Source organism: Clarias gariepinus, chromosome 22, assembly GCF_024256425.1.
Source record: "Clarias gariepinus isolate MV-2021 ecotype Netherlands chromosome 22, CGAR_prim_01v2, whole genome shotgun sequence".
Taxonomy (NCBI): Eukaryota; Metazoa; Chordata; class Actinopteri; order Siluriformes; family Clariidae; genus Clarias; species Clarias gariepinus.
The window spans coordinates 22,484,763-22,500,597 of NC_071121.1; the positions used below are offsets into that span (position 1 = coordinate 22,484,763).

General features: G+C 38.7%; 1 protein-coding gene across 4 annotated transcripts; it reads right to left on the bottom strand.

Annotated features, from left to right (window-relative positions):
- Positions 1 to 1,244: 1,244 nt before the first annotated feature.
- On the bottom strand, positions 1,245 to 15,807 carry nol9 (nucleolar protein 9). Of its 4 annotated transcripts, XM_053481827.1 has the most exons (14): positions 15,577 to 15,789; positions 15,424 to 15,464; positions 13,600 to 14,164; positions 12,608 to 12,830; positions 12,336 to 12,466; positions 11,996 to 12,140; positions 10,857 to 10,953; positions 9,315 to 9,412; positions 9,017 to 9,178; positions 5,370 to 5,622; positions 5,069 to 5,183; positions 3,568 to 3,742; positions 2,983 to 3,116; positions 1,245 to 1,475 (listed from the first exon to the last, which is right to left on the bottom strand). In XM_053481827.1, exons 3-14 carry the CDS (start codon positions 14,110 to 14,112, stop codon positions 1,347 to 1,349), a joined length of 2,175 nt encoding a protein of 724 aa, XP_053337802.1. In that variant the 5' UTR covers positions 14,113 to 14,164; positions 15,424 to 15,464; positions 15,577 to 15,789; the 3' UTR covers positions 1,245 to 1,346. The 4 variants fall into 4 exon arrangements, with proteins under 4 accessions (XP_053337802.1, XP_053337804.1, XP_053337803.1 ...); XM_053481829.1 differs by lacking the exon at positions 15,424 to 15,464 and having other exon boundaries at positions 15,728 to 15,807; XM_053481828.1 differs by lacking the exon at positions 15,424 to 15,464.
- Between the last annotated feature and the right edge of the window lie 28 nt (positions 15,808 to 15,835).

Sequence of the window (15,835 nt, forward strand, 5' to 3'; positions counted from 1 at the left end):
TTGTTGCAAAGATGAGTACACATTCTTTTTTTCCTTAGTTGTAGAACATGTCCTCAAGCTTAATTGATATTCTAAGGATGATTGTGTGTGTGTTTTTTTTTTATGGAGGTTAAGACTAATCATGCTTTTTTTTCTGTCTTCAGATGCAAACAGTTTAAATCACCCAATTTGATTTGTTTCTCAGATTCGATAATTAGTTTTGAAATATTGGATTTTTTTTTATTTTCATGAGAGGCAAGCCGTAATCATCAAAATGAAAACACAAAGATCATGATATAGTTCACTTTGTGTAAGAAATTTAGCGTATATGGGTTTCACTTTAATTAAATCTTAAAAGAAAATGATTTCAAGATGCAATGTAAGTGCAGTAGAAAAGTAGTTACTAAGTATAATAAATAAACAATGTAAGACAATTACAGTACAGTAAGATGTTATATACGTAAATGATATAAACTAAGTAAAGTAAGGAAAGAAAATATTAAATAAATTTTAAAAAATGGGGTTTGGGAAAATGCATTTAAAAACTCTCAAGAAATTAAAAAAAAATTACTTCATACTTAATACTAACTCTTTAAAAATGATTTATGCACAAGTAACTAAACATTAAACTTTTCTAAAGTGTTTTTAAATTCACATCATCTTTTCCCCAAAAAAATCATCGTCACCCTCACGTGTAAGCACTCAAGAACAGTGTTGATCCTTCTAGTACATCTGTAGAGACATGTCAAGTCCTGGTCTTCCACCCAGTCTTTGTTGTGTTTTTTTTTCTTTGACTTTTCACTCATTTGTATTTACTGTATGATATCTAAAAATGGCATTTGCAACACCCACGTGTGGAGATGACATTTAAGATAGTTTTATGAGTTATTATCTTCTTTCTGGTGGTTTAAAACACCCTTCATTTTCAAGTTTCTTACAAAAGTCAGCGGGGAAAAAAGTCAGATTTTCTTTTTTAAAAATTTTAACCCATTTTAATATCTTACAATCTGTACAGTCCGGGAATGTTACCTGAAACAACCGACAAAAGAACAGTATGCAAGCAAACTTGTTACTAATGATATTACGAAATAGGCGAAAATATAAAACAGAAGACAAGAGTAAACACAAATACGTCAAGAAACAATGCTTTATCGTAACGCTGTTCCATATGGCAAGGTGCTGGCTCAGGATTTTAAACACTACTGCTCCCTTCATGCACCATGACTTTAGATGGTATACTGATCCAAGAAGCAAAACGTTTGTCATTCTGTACATTCGGTGGCAGCTGTAGCCTCTTTATTTGGTATATAAAACAATTACAGTGATACAAACGTCATCCGCTGAAAAAGAAGTCCATAAATGAGAGCTTAGTTATTCGTTTTAGCTTTGACAAGACTGGGTCTACTGAGCCCTTTGAAAACGTGGACTTTTCCTGCGCCGGTGATCTCGAAGCTGTAATCTGTGGTAACATAAGGGAGCTCCGTTTCAACCCCATGCTAAAATCATGCAAAGAAAGAAAGGAAGAAAGAATGAGACACTTGATATTCCACAGTGGGATATTTTACCATGAAAAACTCTTAATATGAGAGAACAAAGACAAAGATGTGAATGTTTAAAATCTATACAATACTACTATGCTAACTATACTACGAAAATACATTTCGTCATAAAAGGATGCTAAATAACATTTGTGTAATTCATCTTAAAAGCACATGAACATGATGAACACTCGGGTCCTAATGGAAGCCAGTGAATAGCTACCTCTCAACATCCTCTCAGACAAAACACAGTCTCTTCCTCTTTGTGTGTGCTAATTTTGGAGTGAGTTCAGCGAGTACATTCCTGATAAAGCACCTAATTTTACCTCACAGACACTCTTCACCACATGGTGCCCTGTGTTACAGTAATACAGTAGCTAATAGCTAGTGGCAATAATTAATCCTGCGTTACTGACCAAAAGCATGGAACTGTAAACTCAACATCAATTAACAATAATAGATAAATAATAATTCAATATTATATATTTTAATACAACTGTTTATACAAATGCTGGTCCAGTAAAACATGTTTAAAAAAAAAAAAAAAAAAAAACAGACTGTACATTTTTTGGTATTCGCAAAGTTAAGTGTTTTATCTGCCGGAAATATAACAGTAGAAGTATTCTATTTTTTTCTGGCTTTACGGTTAGGCTAAGCCTTCTACCTTTCCTGCTAAATCCCACCTTTAGCGTAATGATTGGTCACTAGTATTAAGTCTCATCAATGGTTCGATCAGTGTTCCTTCTTCTGTCCCATTCTTTAATGGAGATTCCCAGGTGTGGAAGCAAATTTTGCTTACAAACTTGTTAGATCACCTGACAATACCTCAACATGAGCAAACTTGCGCAGAAAGAATATATTTATTCAAATAATAATGAAACGATCAAATTAAGAATTCACAATAATTCTAATTTTGTATTTACCGATTGAACAAATTCTGCAATCTTATCACCATATACATATGTGGAGTCTGAGAGAGCAAAACTGGCCGTTATCTTTGGATGAAAGCGATCACATTATTCTCATCCCTCGTTATTTAAAAGCTGCAGCTGGTTGGCTTCATCTGTCTCGGAGGAAGCATGAGTGAGGACGCGCTGCGTGTTCAGGCTAGAACTAGCTAGATGGTGAGAAATACTAAATGAGCAAAAAAAGGGGCATAAAATAAAACAGTCCCCTGACAAAGGAAATCACACTTAGCCAGAAGTGTTTGTTAAACTGAGTTCTCACTTTAACATGATACTCATCAACTGACATCTGAAAGTGAAATTATAACCCAAGTAAAATCTTTTTGTTGGGGAAAAAAAAAAAAAAAAGTGAAAAAGTAAGGACTTAAAAAATGCAATGTAGGCCCAAACTTGTTTATAATTTCTGCCTAGTGTATATAATAAATAGCAAACGAATACACAAGGAAATGATTTGCATTATGTGATTGCATTCCCTGAGTGAGAACAGTGCAGACTTTTACCTGGACAGTGAGGAGGATTTTAGGCAGTGTGATCTCCCCTAGTAGCAGGCAGTTGACCTGCCTCAGGGTGGCAGGAGGCACTGGGGTGACTAGAAAGTAGAGCCCTCGAGCCATGTCCACCCCTCTGAGGACACCTTCAAGATAAGTGGAGCACACATAACACCAATGTTCAGACACTTTTTCAAAGAGCTATTTTCTACATAAGGACTGTTGGTGTTATTGCATACGACAAACCACAGACCTGTGGTTTGTGAAATGCGTAGGGGGTGGGGGAAGAGGAAGGTGAGCAACAAAAACAGACCGGTGTTTGAATAAATTATTAAATAGCTTTTAAAACCTGCCCTTTTTAATACTCTGAATAGAAAAATGGCCATGCTGCTTTAGCAAAACATGGTGGTAAAATGACTTAAGTCTGATCTTTGTAACAAAAAACAAACAAACAATAAACCTAATTGTGGATTCCACTTGCCAACCTAGAATCTCTCGATGCAACACTGAAAGCAAGTTGAAAGTTTTTAATGTATAAATTGTCGTCTTATCCATCCTTGATCCCCTCTGAGGGAAAAGTATGCACTGTGTACTCACCTAAGCCCACACACTGACAGATGGGCGTTTGAGACAGCAGCACGGGTCCCCCTCTCCCTGCTACTTTTTCATTCAGACAGCACAGAGCCACTAAACTGGCATTGGCAGCATACAGGATGTGGTTGGGTGCCACGTCACAATGTGTAACTCCAAGAGCTATAGCAGATTGGGGCACCTACAAGGAGATAAGCGAGAAGACAAACAATCTCAATCTATATATATATTAACGACCACTCTTCTAGTTTGTTCAAGCCAGGAGACGCCCAGTGTCATTAAAAGGATACATTCAAGTGCAAGGACAATGTAAACAGCAGGAAAAGACAGTTTCCATTTCTTAGACAGTGCTAAGAATAATTGCACATGTTCATTTTATGAACTCTAAACAAAGAATAAAATATGAAATGTTAAATAAAAATATCTTTAAAGATATATATATATAAAAAGATATTTAACATCTATAAAAACTATACGATATAAGAACAACTGATATATAAATAATAATAAAAAGAAATTATATACCCTGGAAAACTATAAGTAGCAAAGAGTCAGTATTTGGTGCGACAACACTTTGGGTCCCTTTAGACTCAGGTACAATTTGTGAAGTTGTTAAGGGAAATTAGCTACTCAGTCTCAGTACTCAGTATCCTGCCGAACCCCCCACAGTTCTTCTGAGGACTAGTAACTGTTGCACCTGCTTAGTTCTTTTGCATGCAAAACCCAGCAGCTTCCATTTTGCTTTGTGGTCGCTTATAGAAACATGCAGCTTTCTTTTCTTGCATGCAAATATTCTTTTGTAACTTTTCATTTTGTGGCAGAATGCTAATGTTTAAAAATCAGAAATGTTTTCATACTGAAGTACTAAAACAAAAACTTCTGCACAGTACTGTATAATAAAACAAATCCATTTATAGTTAATATTTAACAATTTGGAACATCAGCGAATCGAGCAAGTTCATATTATTACTCATGTCACTGCATCTAGAAAAAGTTTTTCTTTCTCTCAAAGATGCCAGCATGTCACATCCCTCATAACACATTAAAGTACATTAATATAATTCAGCAGCACTGCGGCATGAGGTCTACTTTAATGCTCTGCTGATTCTTTTTAACCTTGTCAGTGGCTGATTGTATTTGATGCATGTCTTGCTGGGGGGGAAAAAAGTCTTGAGCCATCCACACTGATCTGAGGATTTAGTTGCAGATCTCCAAAGTCTAAAAAGAATCCATGCGAATCCGCTGCATGGGCTCGAAGCCTTCATGCTTTGAATTATACAAGCCCTGAATTCACAGTGTGAGTCGGAAAAAAGCCTGACCTCCATAATAATTACAGACTTGTTTGGTGCTGAGGATGTTAATGCTGATGTTGATATGAAAAATGGCCAAAGCATGGGAAGAAATCATGTCTGCTGGAGAAGCACTTCCATATACATGTTAATGAGAATTTTGTTTGCATTTGAAGGAGTAAATAGGAACCTGGTTCTGATGACTCTGTTGTGTTTACCTGGTATGGGGTAAAGCAGTGCAGGGGGCGGACGGGGCCGGGTTCTGTAGACTGGAGCTGGCTGAAGTAACCCAGCAAAGCCAGGTCGCGCAGCTCGTTACTGCGCTGGTGACGCCTGCATGGAAAAAAATAGAAGCTTACAGCGTATTTGCTACAACGCAGAGCTTTTCCTTCCTGGTTATCTAGGTTAGGTCTGGAAAGCCTAAGAGAAATGATGTATACACACTAATGTTTGCTACTCTAGTTTTAAAAAAGCCATCTAATACAACGCTCACGACTGTTAGCACTGAACATGGCTTACATTTCTCCAGAGGTGCCGGCTCCTTCAAATTCAGAGTGGATGCTGAGAAGCGTGTGACCATGCGCTGCAAGCTGATTGGCCGGTTCCTCTGGCATGGCCGACTGCGCGGGAGGATGCGTGTGCCAGCCGCAGGCAGAGCGCATGAAGTCGGGGGTGAGAGTATGGCACTGGGGCGTGTCGCCGTAGCTCAGTTGCACCACGTGGGTGACGGAGAAAAGGCGGATGAGGTCCACCAGAACCTGGAAGCCATGACCTGATAGGAGAAATATATTGTATATCACACACATTACAAATGTCAACAGAGGCTCACACACAAACATGCACATTTACTCATCACACACAGACTGACACACCCAAACACACACACAGCTAACTCTCTCACACACTCATATGTCTAATACTAACGCACTCAACAAATATTTAGTGCCCAAACTGACATCAGCCCTATATAATGTGTGTGACGTGTGCAGGTTGAGCGGTGCACCCGGGAGGCAATAGCGCATGGTACTTGCAACTAAAGTTTGGGGTCACGTTCTAACTCCATGATCGTTTCTAATTTTTATTTCTTTCTACATTGTAAAGGAATGCTAAAGGTGCCAAAAAAATGCTTTAATCTCCTTTGAACAGTTAATGTTGAGATGTGTCTGCTACTTCTGCTCTGTAATGACTTCATAACGCCTCTAACCTGAGGAGCTGTTAATTGGTCATTTTTCAGGCTGATAACTCTAAATGAACTTCTCGTCTGCGGCAGAGGTAGGTTTTGGTCTCACCCCCCTGGGATGGCCTTAATGAGAGCCAGTGTTATTACGGTGCTTGACGGATTTTGCAAATGCACTTGACAATACTGTTCTTGGCAGAACTATTACAGAAAGGCTGACCAGAGTATAGTTGCAAGCACAATGAGTGGGCCCCAGGAGCATGCGCTATTGCCTCCCGGGTGCACCGGGTGTCTGTGTGTGATGAGTAAATGTGCTTGTCTGTGTATGTGATGTATGAGCCTCTGTTGACATTTGTAACGTGTGTGTTAGTATGTATGTGATAGACATGTGACTTGTTAGTGTGTGTGTGTGTTGGGTGGGTGTATGTAATGTATGTGTGTGTTTCTGCACGCGCGTGAGAGAGATGCGAGTGTGTGAGTGTTTGTGATGTGTGCATGTATGTGTGTGATATGCGTGTTTGTGTGTGTGTTTGTGTGTATAAAAAGTGTTAACATTTGTGATGTGTATGTGTGTAGAATAGGCTGCAGATGCTGGGGGGGAAAAAAGCATCGCATTATGATGTTACTGAACGTCACTCAATATAATGTCACACACAAAGTTATTAAACACTTTTCTCCACAAGTTTTAGGCATCGTCACGGCTGACTCGTTTGTGAAATCACTACAATTTTACATCCTCAATGTCTTTAGAACACATCAGCCCGGTTTGGTGGCAATTTTATAAATCCCTTAGCAGGAGTATATCAACATCCATTGGGTGCGTTTTACGAACGACCCAAAACAACTGACTTCCTGTTGAGCTGAGCCCATGACATGTAGTGCAAAAGCTGTTCAGTTCAATGACATCTAAATGTGTACCGGGTTTCGTGTGCGTACATGCAAGTGTGTATGAGCTATGCAGCAAAATCTTGTGTGACTCTCAGGCATCCTAATGGCAGCAGATTCCAACCTGTCTGCCAATTTTCATGAGTTTTTGAGCATGTTGAGACTAGGGTTGGGTACCGAAAACCAATACGGCACCGGTACCTATATAACCGGTATGTACCGGACTAAAACAAAATGCGAATTTTGGTGCCTCATTTCGGTGCCACTTAAATACCAGAACTGTCGATTAAATGATGCAGTTGTAATAAGTATAATGTAATACATGGGATGTCAGAAATGATCGGAAAAATAAATTATTTACTTAATTAGGAAAAATCTTGAGAACTTCGGAAAGCTTTAATAATACAAATCCAAAACATTGTTGCAGTAATGTTACTAAGCATTTTATTTTTGTAGATTAAAAGTTTATTAGATTAGATTGAAAAATAAAAAGCACAAATCATCAGGAAATGAGAGACCGTCCGAGATGCACGTGAATGCAACGTTACACTTGCTCTGACGGCAGCAGGAGGTCTACAGCTATCTTAGCTTGCTAAATTAAACAGCGTTAAAATGGCTAAAACTAAACGGTTGAAAGTGTGGCTATATTTCACAAGAAAGGATTCCGACACCGCGGCGTGCAGCAAATGTTTTACAGCAGTTGCGTGTAAAGGGGGAAACGCGTCAAATCTAATGAAACATTTGAGGGCAGACGAAATAAACTTAAAAGCAGAGGGACGCACCGTGTTTGACAGCTTGCGGACAACAGCTGGCACTATCGGTAAGGATGAACCCCAGCCTTAGTCATACAAACCGTAGCAAAAAGGAGTCCACCGGTTATGAGGACTACAGCAGCCTTTCCGCAGGTTAGTAGTAGGCTAATGTAATAGGGGTGTCAACAATAAACGATTCCGCGATGCATAGCGATGCGGGGCATGAACGATTCAGCATCGATGTGGCAAAGTGCCATAATCGATTATGTCACTGTTCATTTTCTGGCAGGAAAATAAAGTTGTGACGTTTCAAATACTTCCGGTTCCAGGGGAATAACAACAACAACGAGCAAGATGGCTGAGGCGGAGGGAGATGACCGCGATAGATAGGGTTATTAAAAATGCGCCCAAAGCTTGGAAAGCGGACATCTGGGCACATATTAGGTTTTATGAAGTGAATGGGAATCTAGACAAGTCTTACACTTGTATAAAATCTGCCACACTAAAATCAAGCACGTTGGCAATACAACTTCACGAACCATTAACAACAACAACAACACAAAACAGCACTAAAAGCACTGATTTTGATTGTTTTCTTTTTCAGCTTTGAAAATGCGATATCCAATACCCTGCACCATTTTATTTAATTACATTTTATTTAATCACATTTTATTTAATTTAATACCTTTTATGTCAAAGATACAGGAGACACATAGCAGCCAATAAAATCTGTTGTTTAATATCTGCTTGTATTGCCTCATGACTGATAAAAAAATTGCTTTGTGTGCAGTAGAATTTTGATAGATCGCAATGCATCATAGAATCGAATTGAATCGAATCGTTACCTGGTGAATCATAATCGAATCGAATCGTGAGGGCAGTGCCAATGCACACCCCTATAATGTAATGTTTATTGCAAAATGCAAATCTTGCATTCATGCTAACAAATGGTCAAACGAATACTAATGTAACATGGATTCTGTTTGTATTATGGCTTTCCAGCTAGTACTAGTAGTACTACAACAGTGACACCATTTACCATTGCAAAGAAAGCTAATTTGACTAAGGAGAATTTTTTTTATTTTTTGTTCAATAAAAATATATTCTTCAGTTCAGGCACCTTCACCGTTTTAAAAGTATCAACTGCTATCGAAAAAAAAACCTAACCCTAGTTACGACCTTCAAAAAGCCCAAAAGAGTGGAAAAAAAACCTTAGGAGTGCTTGGGCTCTAGTAATGACTTTTTAATTACCTAGAAAAAACATTTTACTATAATACTACTACTAATAGACATAATACTATGCGAGTTCTGTTCCTAATCCTGTTTGTAAGTGGTTAATTGCAGTTGCTGACCTTTGACCCATCCCATAGTGTTAATGATGACTGGGTTCTCTCCGCTGTAGTGTCTCCACAGGGATTTAAGCGAGTCCAGGTAGCGGTCTAGATCAGCCTGGCAGTCTGCTTGTCCATAAAACACCATGTGCTCCGGCTCGCGCTGGTGTGTAAATGGAGGGCCTGACAGAAAGATAAAGGGAGGGATGATAAAAACAATGGCTTTGAAAAACAAGTCAAAACAAATGCTTTATGGATGGTTTCTGTAAATTCCATCAGACGTCCTAGCTTTACGAGTTGTGAGATGTACTGTACACACCTAACAGTGGCTCGGTCACTGTGATTAAGGAGAGACACCCGGGAGGCGTGAACTCAGTCTGACCAAGGTCGCACTCCAAATACTCCACGCTTGCAGTGCTGCACAGGAAAAAACACACATGTTTAACATACACTCACAAGCACAGAGTGGCATTAAATCCACCTGAACCAAGCATAAATGTTACACATGCGGCACCCAATAAACCGATATAAACTGATAATAAACCGATAATAAACCGATAATAAACCGATCTTCACTGACGCGCTGTTGGTGTTAAAACTTCAGCTCACTCCTGAGGTTTTGGGTCACGTTACAATTTTGGATTTGTGTTTATCTGTTGTAGTTCCTACTATCATAGTTATTCTAGGGGATTCTCAAGTTACTGTTAATACTCTTAATACAAAAAATTGCACCTCCATGTCCTGGGTCTGATTAACACTTTGTGTGCATGGACTTTGCATGTTTTCCCCGTGCTTGGTGGGTTTCCTTCAGGTTCTCCAGTTTCCTCCCACAGTCCACAGACATGAAAGCTAATTAGGGTAATTGATGTTTCCAAATTGCCCGTAGTGTCTAAATGCGCATGTGAGTGTTGACCGGAGGTGCTACCACAGTCATACAAACAAAAATAAATATATTGGCCTCCACTGTCCCTAGTTGGACTACAGAGGGTCCTAAATGTATGTATGGAATAAGCAATGTGTTTTTATTATTATTATTATTATTATTAATTAATTAATTAATTTATTGCTTACTTCTGATTAATTTGTTATCCCCCTTCGCAATATTTTCTAATCATCTTAGTTATTTAAAAAAAATTAAATTCAAAACGACAGGTTACGGTTATGAGATATTAAAATGAAAAATGCCAAAACAAATTGAGATACGAATTTCATCTATCAACCAATACAAATAAAAATTTTATCGGCACCTAGGTATCATGATAACATTGTATCGGGTCGTCCACGGTGATTCCCATCCATATTTCTTAGAATTCTTTTTAGTTTAAAAAAAAATAAATAAAAATTATTAGATATTTCAGATAAAAAATTTTTTTTAATAAAATAAATAATTGATCAATCACAGGCTATAGTTTTGGTTTATGCTTTTAAAATAAAACCTTTTCAAAACACTGACAAAAAGAAGCAAACTTACTAAACACTACAAAAATACTATTTATTTAAATGTACTGCTTATCATTGAAAGAAATAACATTTTTATTCATAGTTCAGCTTCCAAGCTCCACAAATGTGACTTAAGCAGGGATCGCAATACTGTCAAAAAAATACAATCATTTGTTTTGCGGCGTAATAAACTTTGGAATAAACTCATAATGAGAGAAAAGAAGAAGAAACATCTTTTCATAATTTTGTCCTACTTATTTACAGTCTAACAGCATGTTAGTTAAGCAAAGAACAGGGATTCTGTAATAACAATAATGATAATTCTGCAACATCCTTTGCAGTAAGAAATTAAAAATAATAAATCCGAACGCAGTCTGGAATGGAGAAATGGTCAGTGTTTAGCCGATACTGATTCACTTACAGGTTCAGCAGGCTGTTGATGAGATGTCTGTTGAAGGTCGACTTTCCAGAGTTTTTGGCTCCACACACAAGAATAACAGGACAGCGATCATAATCCCCTGTGGATTGAAGAGATAACAAGCAAATCAAAACATACACTCAATGGCCACTTTAATAGGAACACATGTACTCGATTAGCAGATTCGTACCAAAATCTATTCCGAGCTCTTTTTAATCTCCTTTTTCACTTTACAGATACACCTGATTATTAATCATCATTTCAACCATCACCACTGATGTCACTCAAACACCACATCAGCTACAACATGAATTACGAGAGTGAAGTCAAACTTCTGTTGGCTGCACTGCGTTTTCTGTTCCCCAGTCACTGCTGTGCAGGCGTGAACGTGTTACATCAGTTCATTTGTAACTGCGGCGTGAGTAAAAATCAATGACCCACTTGTGATTCGCATGAAAGCGGAGCAGTCATGCTTGTTTTTGTGATCTGAGGGTGTTCCTGGTGCCATTATTTATCAAACTTAGTATGGAGAAAGCGTTTGGATATTTGCAAACCGATACTCCAAGGAAAGTGAAAGAGAATCATTACTGGTGATGAGAAACGGATACATCACTACAAGTAAACGGCAAGTAACTACAACCGTTACTTGTAATAAACTACAAGTAACGGTTAAAAAGTAAACTTTCAGCCATCAGGAAAATTAAGGCTTACAGTTTCCTGTTATTCTTTAAAGACTAGTATTGGAACATTATCAGGAAAAAGGTTAAACAATCAACAGTGTTCGTTACAGTGAGACACTTATTGAAGAGCTGAAGCCTAAACTTTGCATTAAATGCAGAGGACTGATATTCAAGGACGTTGCAATCTTGCAGGACGCCGGACATCCGCACGCTTTGCCCCACGCTCGAAAAGTCCCCAAAGCAGCTTTGTAGGCTTTGAACCAGACGAGGTAACCTTTGGTCCACACAGGTGTATATGTATAAAAATACACCCACACAGAGTTTTCCATCTTAGGGGTCAAGGACACAAAAATGTAATTACAGTTAAAGGATATGTCAGTGTGTGCAAGAGGTTTGGGCATATAAAAGCTGTTTATTCTGCGATTTTGAAGTAAAACAACAAAAACTGTAATAATGGCGTACCTTCCCAAGCAGTGAGCAGGCTGCTGAGGGTTGCTTTATAGCTGTCAGATACCACCAGGCCACGTGCACAGGAACCCTGTAGCGCTGTAACGCCCACGCTTGAGAGAGCTGGGTTGTGTACTTCAGCCTGAGAGCACAGCTCCTTCTGCAAAATACACGCATGCAAACGCATTTTTTATCTAGATCACCTGCAGCCAAAGTCCGGATATGAAACAGAATGTAGATGAGCCTCAAACACCTCAGTGTCATAACTAGTAGTGTATTGTGATAGTAGGTCAAAAAATTTATTGCAGAGTGACATTAAACCAATCAACAGCCAATCAGAGACGACCAAACTCACCCAGTTGAGCCCAAAGAGGTGGCTGAGTTCGCTGAAGCTGCCGAAGACGCGCGTGAGTGGTGTGTCCAGTGGCTGAAGCAGCACCACACATGAGTCCGCATCCACCTCGCTCAGGAGTCTCTTCCGAGGCTCTGAAACATCGATGCCGAAGTCATGCCAAATAATCCTGAACAAACTTTTATAATCTTTGACAAAAAAATAATAATAAAAAATTATATATATATATATATATATATATATATATATATATATATATAAGAACAAGCTGTTACCTGACAAGAGGTATTTGCGAACGATGGCCTTGGACTCCAGTCGGCTTTCCTTCCTGCTCTTGGATGAAGCTGTGCAGTCGGCCATGGCCCTTATGGTGAGGGGGCAGTGAGACGACGGCGAGAAGAGCGGATAAGGCTGCTGGCCCTGCTCGATGGTGAAGCCCATCACTTCGACACGACCACTCAGGCACGTAAGCAGGCACTTCCCTCGGAAACACAACGACTGCAAAAACAAGACGGAGTTTGGTACTTGTTTGACCAAAGGCAGGCTTTAAGATTTTTTTTTTCTTTCTGTTTATTCTGTTTAACCTACCACGATTTGAAAACTAAAATTGGAAACAAAAGATGTTGCAGGAGCCCAGGATACTTATTACAGATATGTTCTCATACAAACTTCAGCATATTGTGTTTTTACCAGATTCATTGCTGTCTGGACGAATGAGTTAACGGCTGTTTTCACACTTGACACGATTGATTTGTACCGTGCCCTGATACCATTAAATCTCCCCCTCACATCTCCTCCTCTGCCAGCTTTCACATTACTAATATTGTTTTGTATATTTGTATTGCGTAGTTACACTCTTTAGTACAGCAGATGGCAGTATGCACCTACATGTCAAACACCGATTTCAGAGGAGACACACAGCGTCAATGACGTTTAATGATGTTCTAAACAGCGGTCTGCCTCCATATTTAGGTACGGTTGGCTTTTATATTTGATTCAAGCACAATACAGAGCGTTTATACTATGCCAACATACCACACTTTTAGGTCAAGTGTTCTGGGACCCATGGCTGAGACCATAGTGTGAAAGCACCCGTAGGGCGTTTTCACATTTCCGAGGACACTTGAACCGTACCAATCATATCTGAGCATGGAAACAGATCGCAAATCTATTGTGCCTCATGTGAAACCAACCTTAGTTTCTTGAACTCATGACAGCACAACTAATAACACATTATAATTATTATTATAATTATTATTTTTTTTACCTGGCCTTGCTTCAGGACTAACACTGTGTGGTTCTGGGAGCGGTCATACTGGGTGTGGTACTCCATCCCCTCCCCTTCCTCCAACTGATTCAAAACTGAGTTCCCTTCACCTCTGTCTCTCTCCAAACCATTCTGAAGAACGCTGTTGGCGTACGATCTCCAATCCTGCGAGTCCTCAGAGTCGCTCCCCATCTCCAGCTCTGCGCCTCCGTTGGTGTGGACGTGAGGGAAGGGCGAAGACACAGCTCGGGCTTTAGCCTGTAATAAATGTCCATCTTCGGATGTTACAGTCGTGGCCTTGGTGTACGTCTTCTGTAACCGTTTCACTTTGGGCTTCTGTTGTCTGTTAGCAAGCGCATTCTCAAACTTTGCAGTCGAAGGCTTTGGGCTGTGGTCGGAGGGGTCCGAGAGACGGAGTTTCTTCCCTTGGGTGCGCCACTTGCTTTTCAGGTGCCGCTTTGAGGCATTTCGATGCTCATGTTTGGAGCGAGAGGACACTTTATGCACCTTCATGGTCACTACTTGTGAAAGGTCATTGGCACTGGCTCATGGTGTGAAAGAACACCTATTAAAAACAAAAAGACATGAGAATGATTAAAATTTTTTTCCAGATTTTAAACATATTAAACTTATTTGCTTAGCAAATAATTGGACTCGACTACCCAGGATGCTGTGCTGCGAGACTTGTTTAAAGCTTACCACGTGCAAGATTATAGAGAATGCATCATATTTAAAAATATATATAAATAAATTTTAATATATAATTATGATTAATGAAATGCCACAAAAAATCATGATATGTAAATAAATACATTTTGCCCCCATCTCTATTATTTTGTGTAAAGTGTTGCAGTATGGAAAAAGCATTTGGAAATCTGCAAACAAAATTTGGACCAATTCTCTTAGGAAGATGAAGGTTTTTTATAAAGAATTATTATTAGTGACGAAACATGGATTCATCACTACGAGTCTGAAAATAAACGACAGAGTATCAAACGGGAATGTCCTCAATCGCAGACTGAAAAAAAAGTTCAAAAGTTAACAATCAGCTGAAAAATTAATGGATACAGTTTTTCTTGGACTCTCAAGGACCAATATTGAAACATTATAAAGAAAAAAGGTTTAACAATGAACAGTGCTCGTTACAGTGAGACACTTTTTGAAGAGCTGAAGCTTAAACTTAGGATTAAATGCAGAGGACTGATATCCAAGAATTTTATGATCTTGCATGATGATGAACATCTTCACACTTCTGCTTACACTGTCGACCTTCTGCAAAAACTTTGCTTGAGGTGTTAAAACATTATGAAGAAGTGAAGACAGCGGTGGATTCATGGCTCGCAGCTCAGCCGTAAACATTTTTAATGAGGGATACGATTAAAAAAGGTTGTCAAAAGTGTATTGAAAGGCAAGTTGAAAATGATGGAGTTTTTTTTTGCATTTGTTTTTTTCTAAATGTTAATTAAAATAAATTCTACAGCCAGAATGTGGATTATTCTGACACACCCTCGTACATGATAGAAACCATTTAACTGGATGAACGCAAAGCAAGAGCAATTTTATAATAATAAAAACAATAATTATTATAACAACTTTATCATTTTTCATGTAGTGATGAACTATTAAAGTAAAGCAGTAACTTTTTTTAAATGTACCATCATATTGGTGTCCGTTTGCAACACTTGGACTGGTATTGCTTTAAAACTAGACCAAGTAGACTACAATATATGAATTTATTCTCCTAAAAGATCTATTCAATTAAACAATTAAAGCACTGCAGGCTAATTAGCTATCTGGCTAGCTAGCTAGCTAGCTAGCACTTACCTCGTCGAATGACTATCTGATGGAAAAGCGCGTTCAATAACCTGCAGTCGTGAATACAAATGCATTATTTAATTTAGTAAATATTTATATATATTTTCCTGGTTTAATGAAAAATAATGTAATGGTTCCCTAGACAACCAATGAATTTATTACCAGCTAGTTTCACTCCATGTGAGTCCTGACGTTTACGTTCAAGCCGTGCGTAAAACACAAACAAACATTAACCCCTGTTTATTCTATTCTGTGCAACTAATGACATATAAATATTGATATCTATAAAATACTGTAATATTAGTAGAATTACAGATAATGTACACAATACAGCCTGCAGTTGCCTAGCGTAGGCTCGAACAGCGGTAAGGTCCGCACGGTGGGGTGGACACTACAAAACTATCCCGGAGTTTGATTCGAC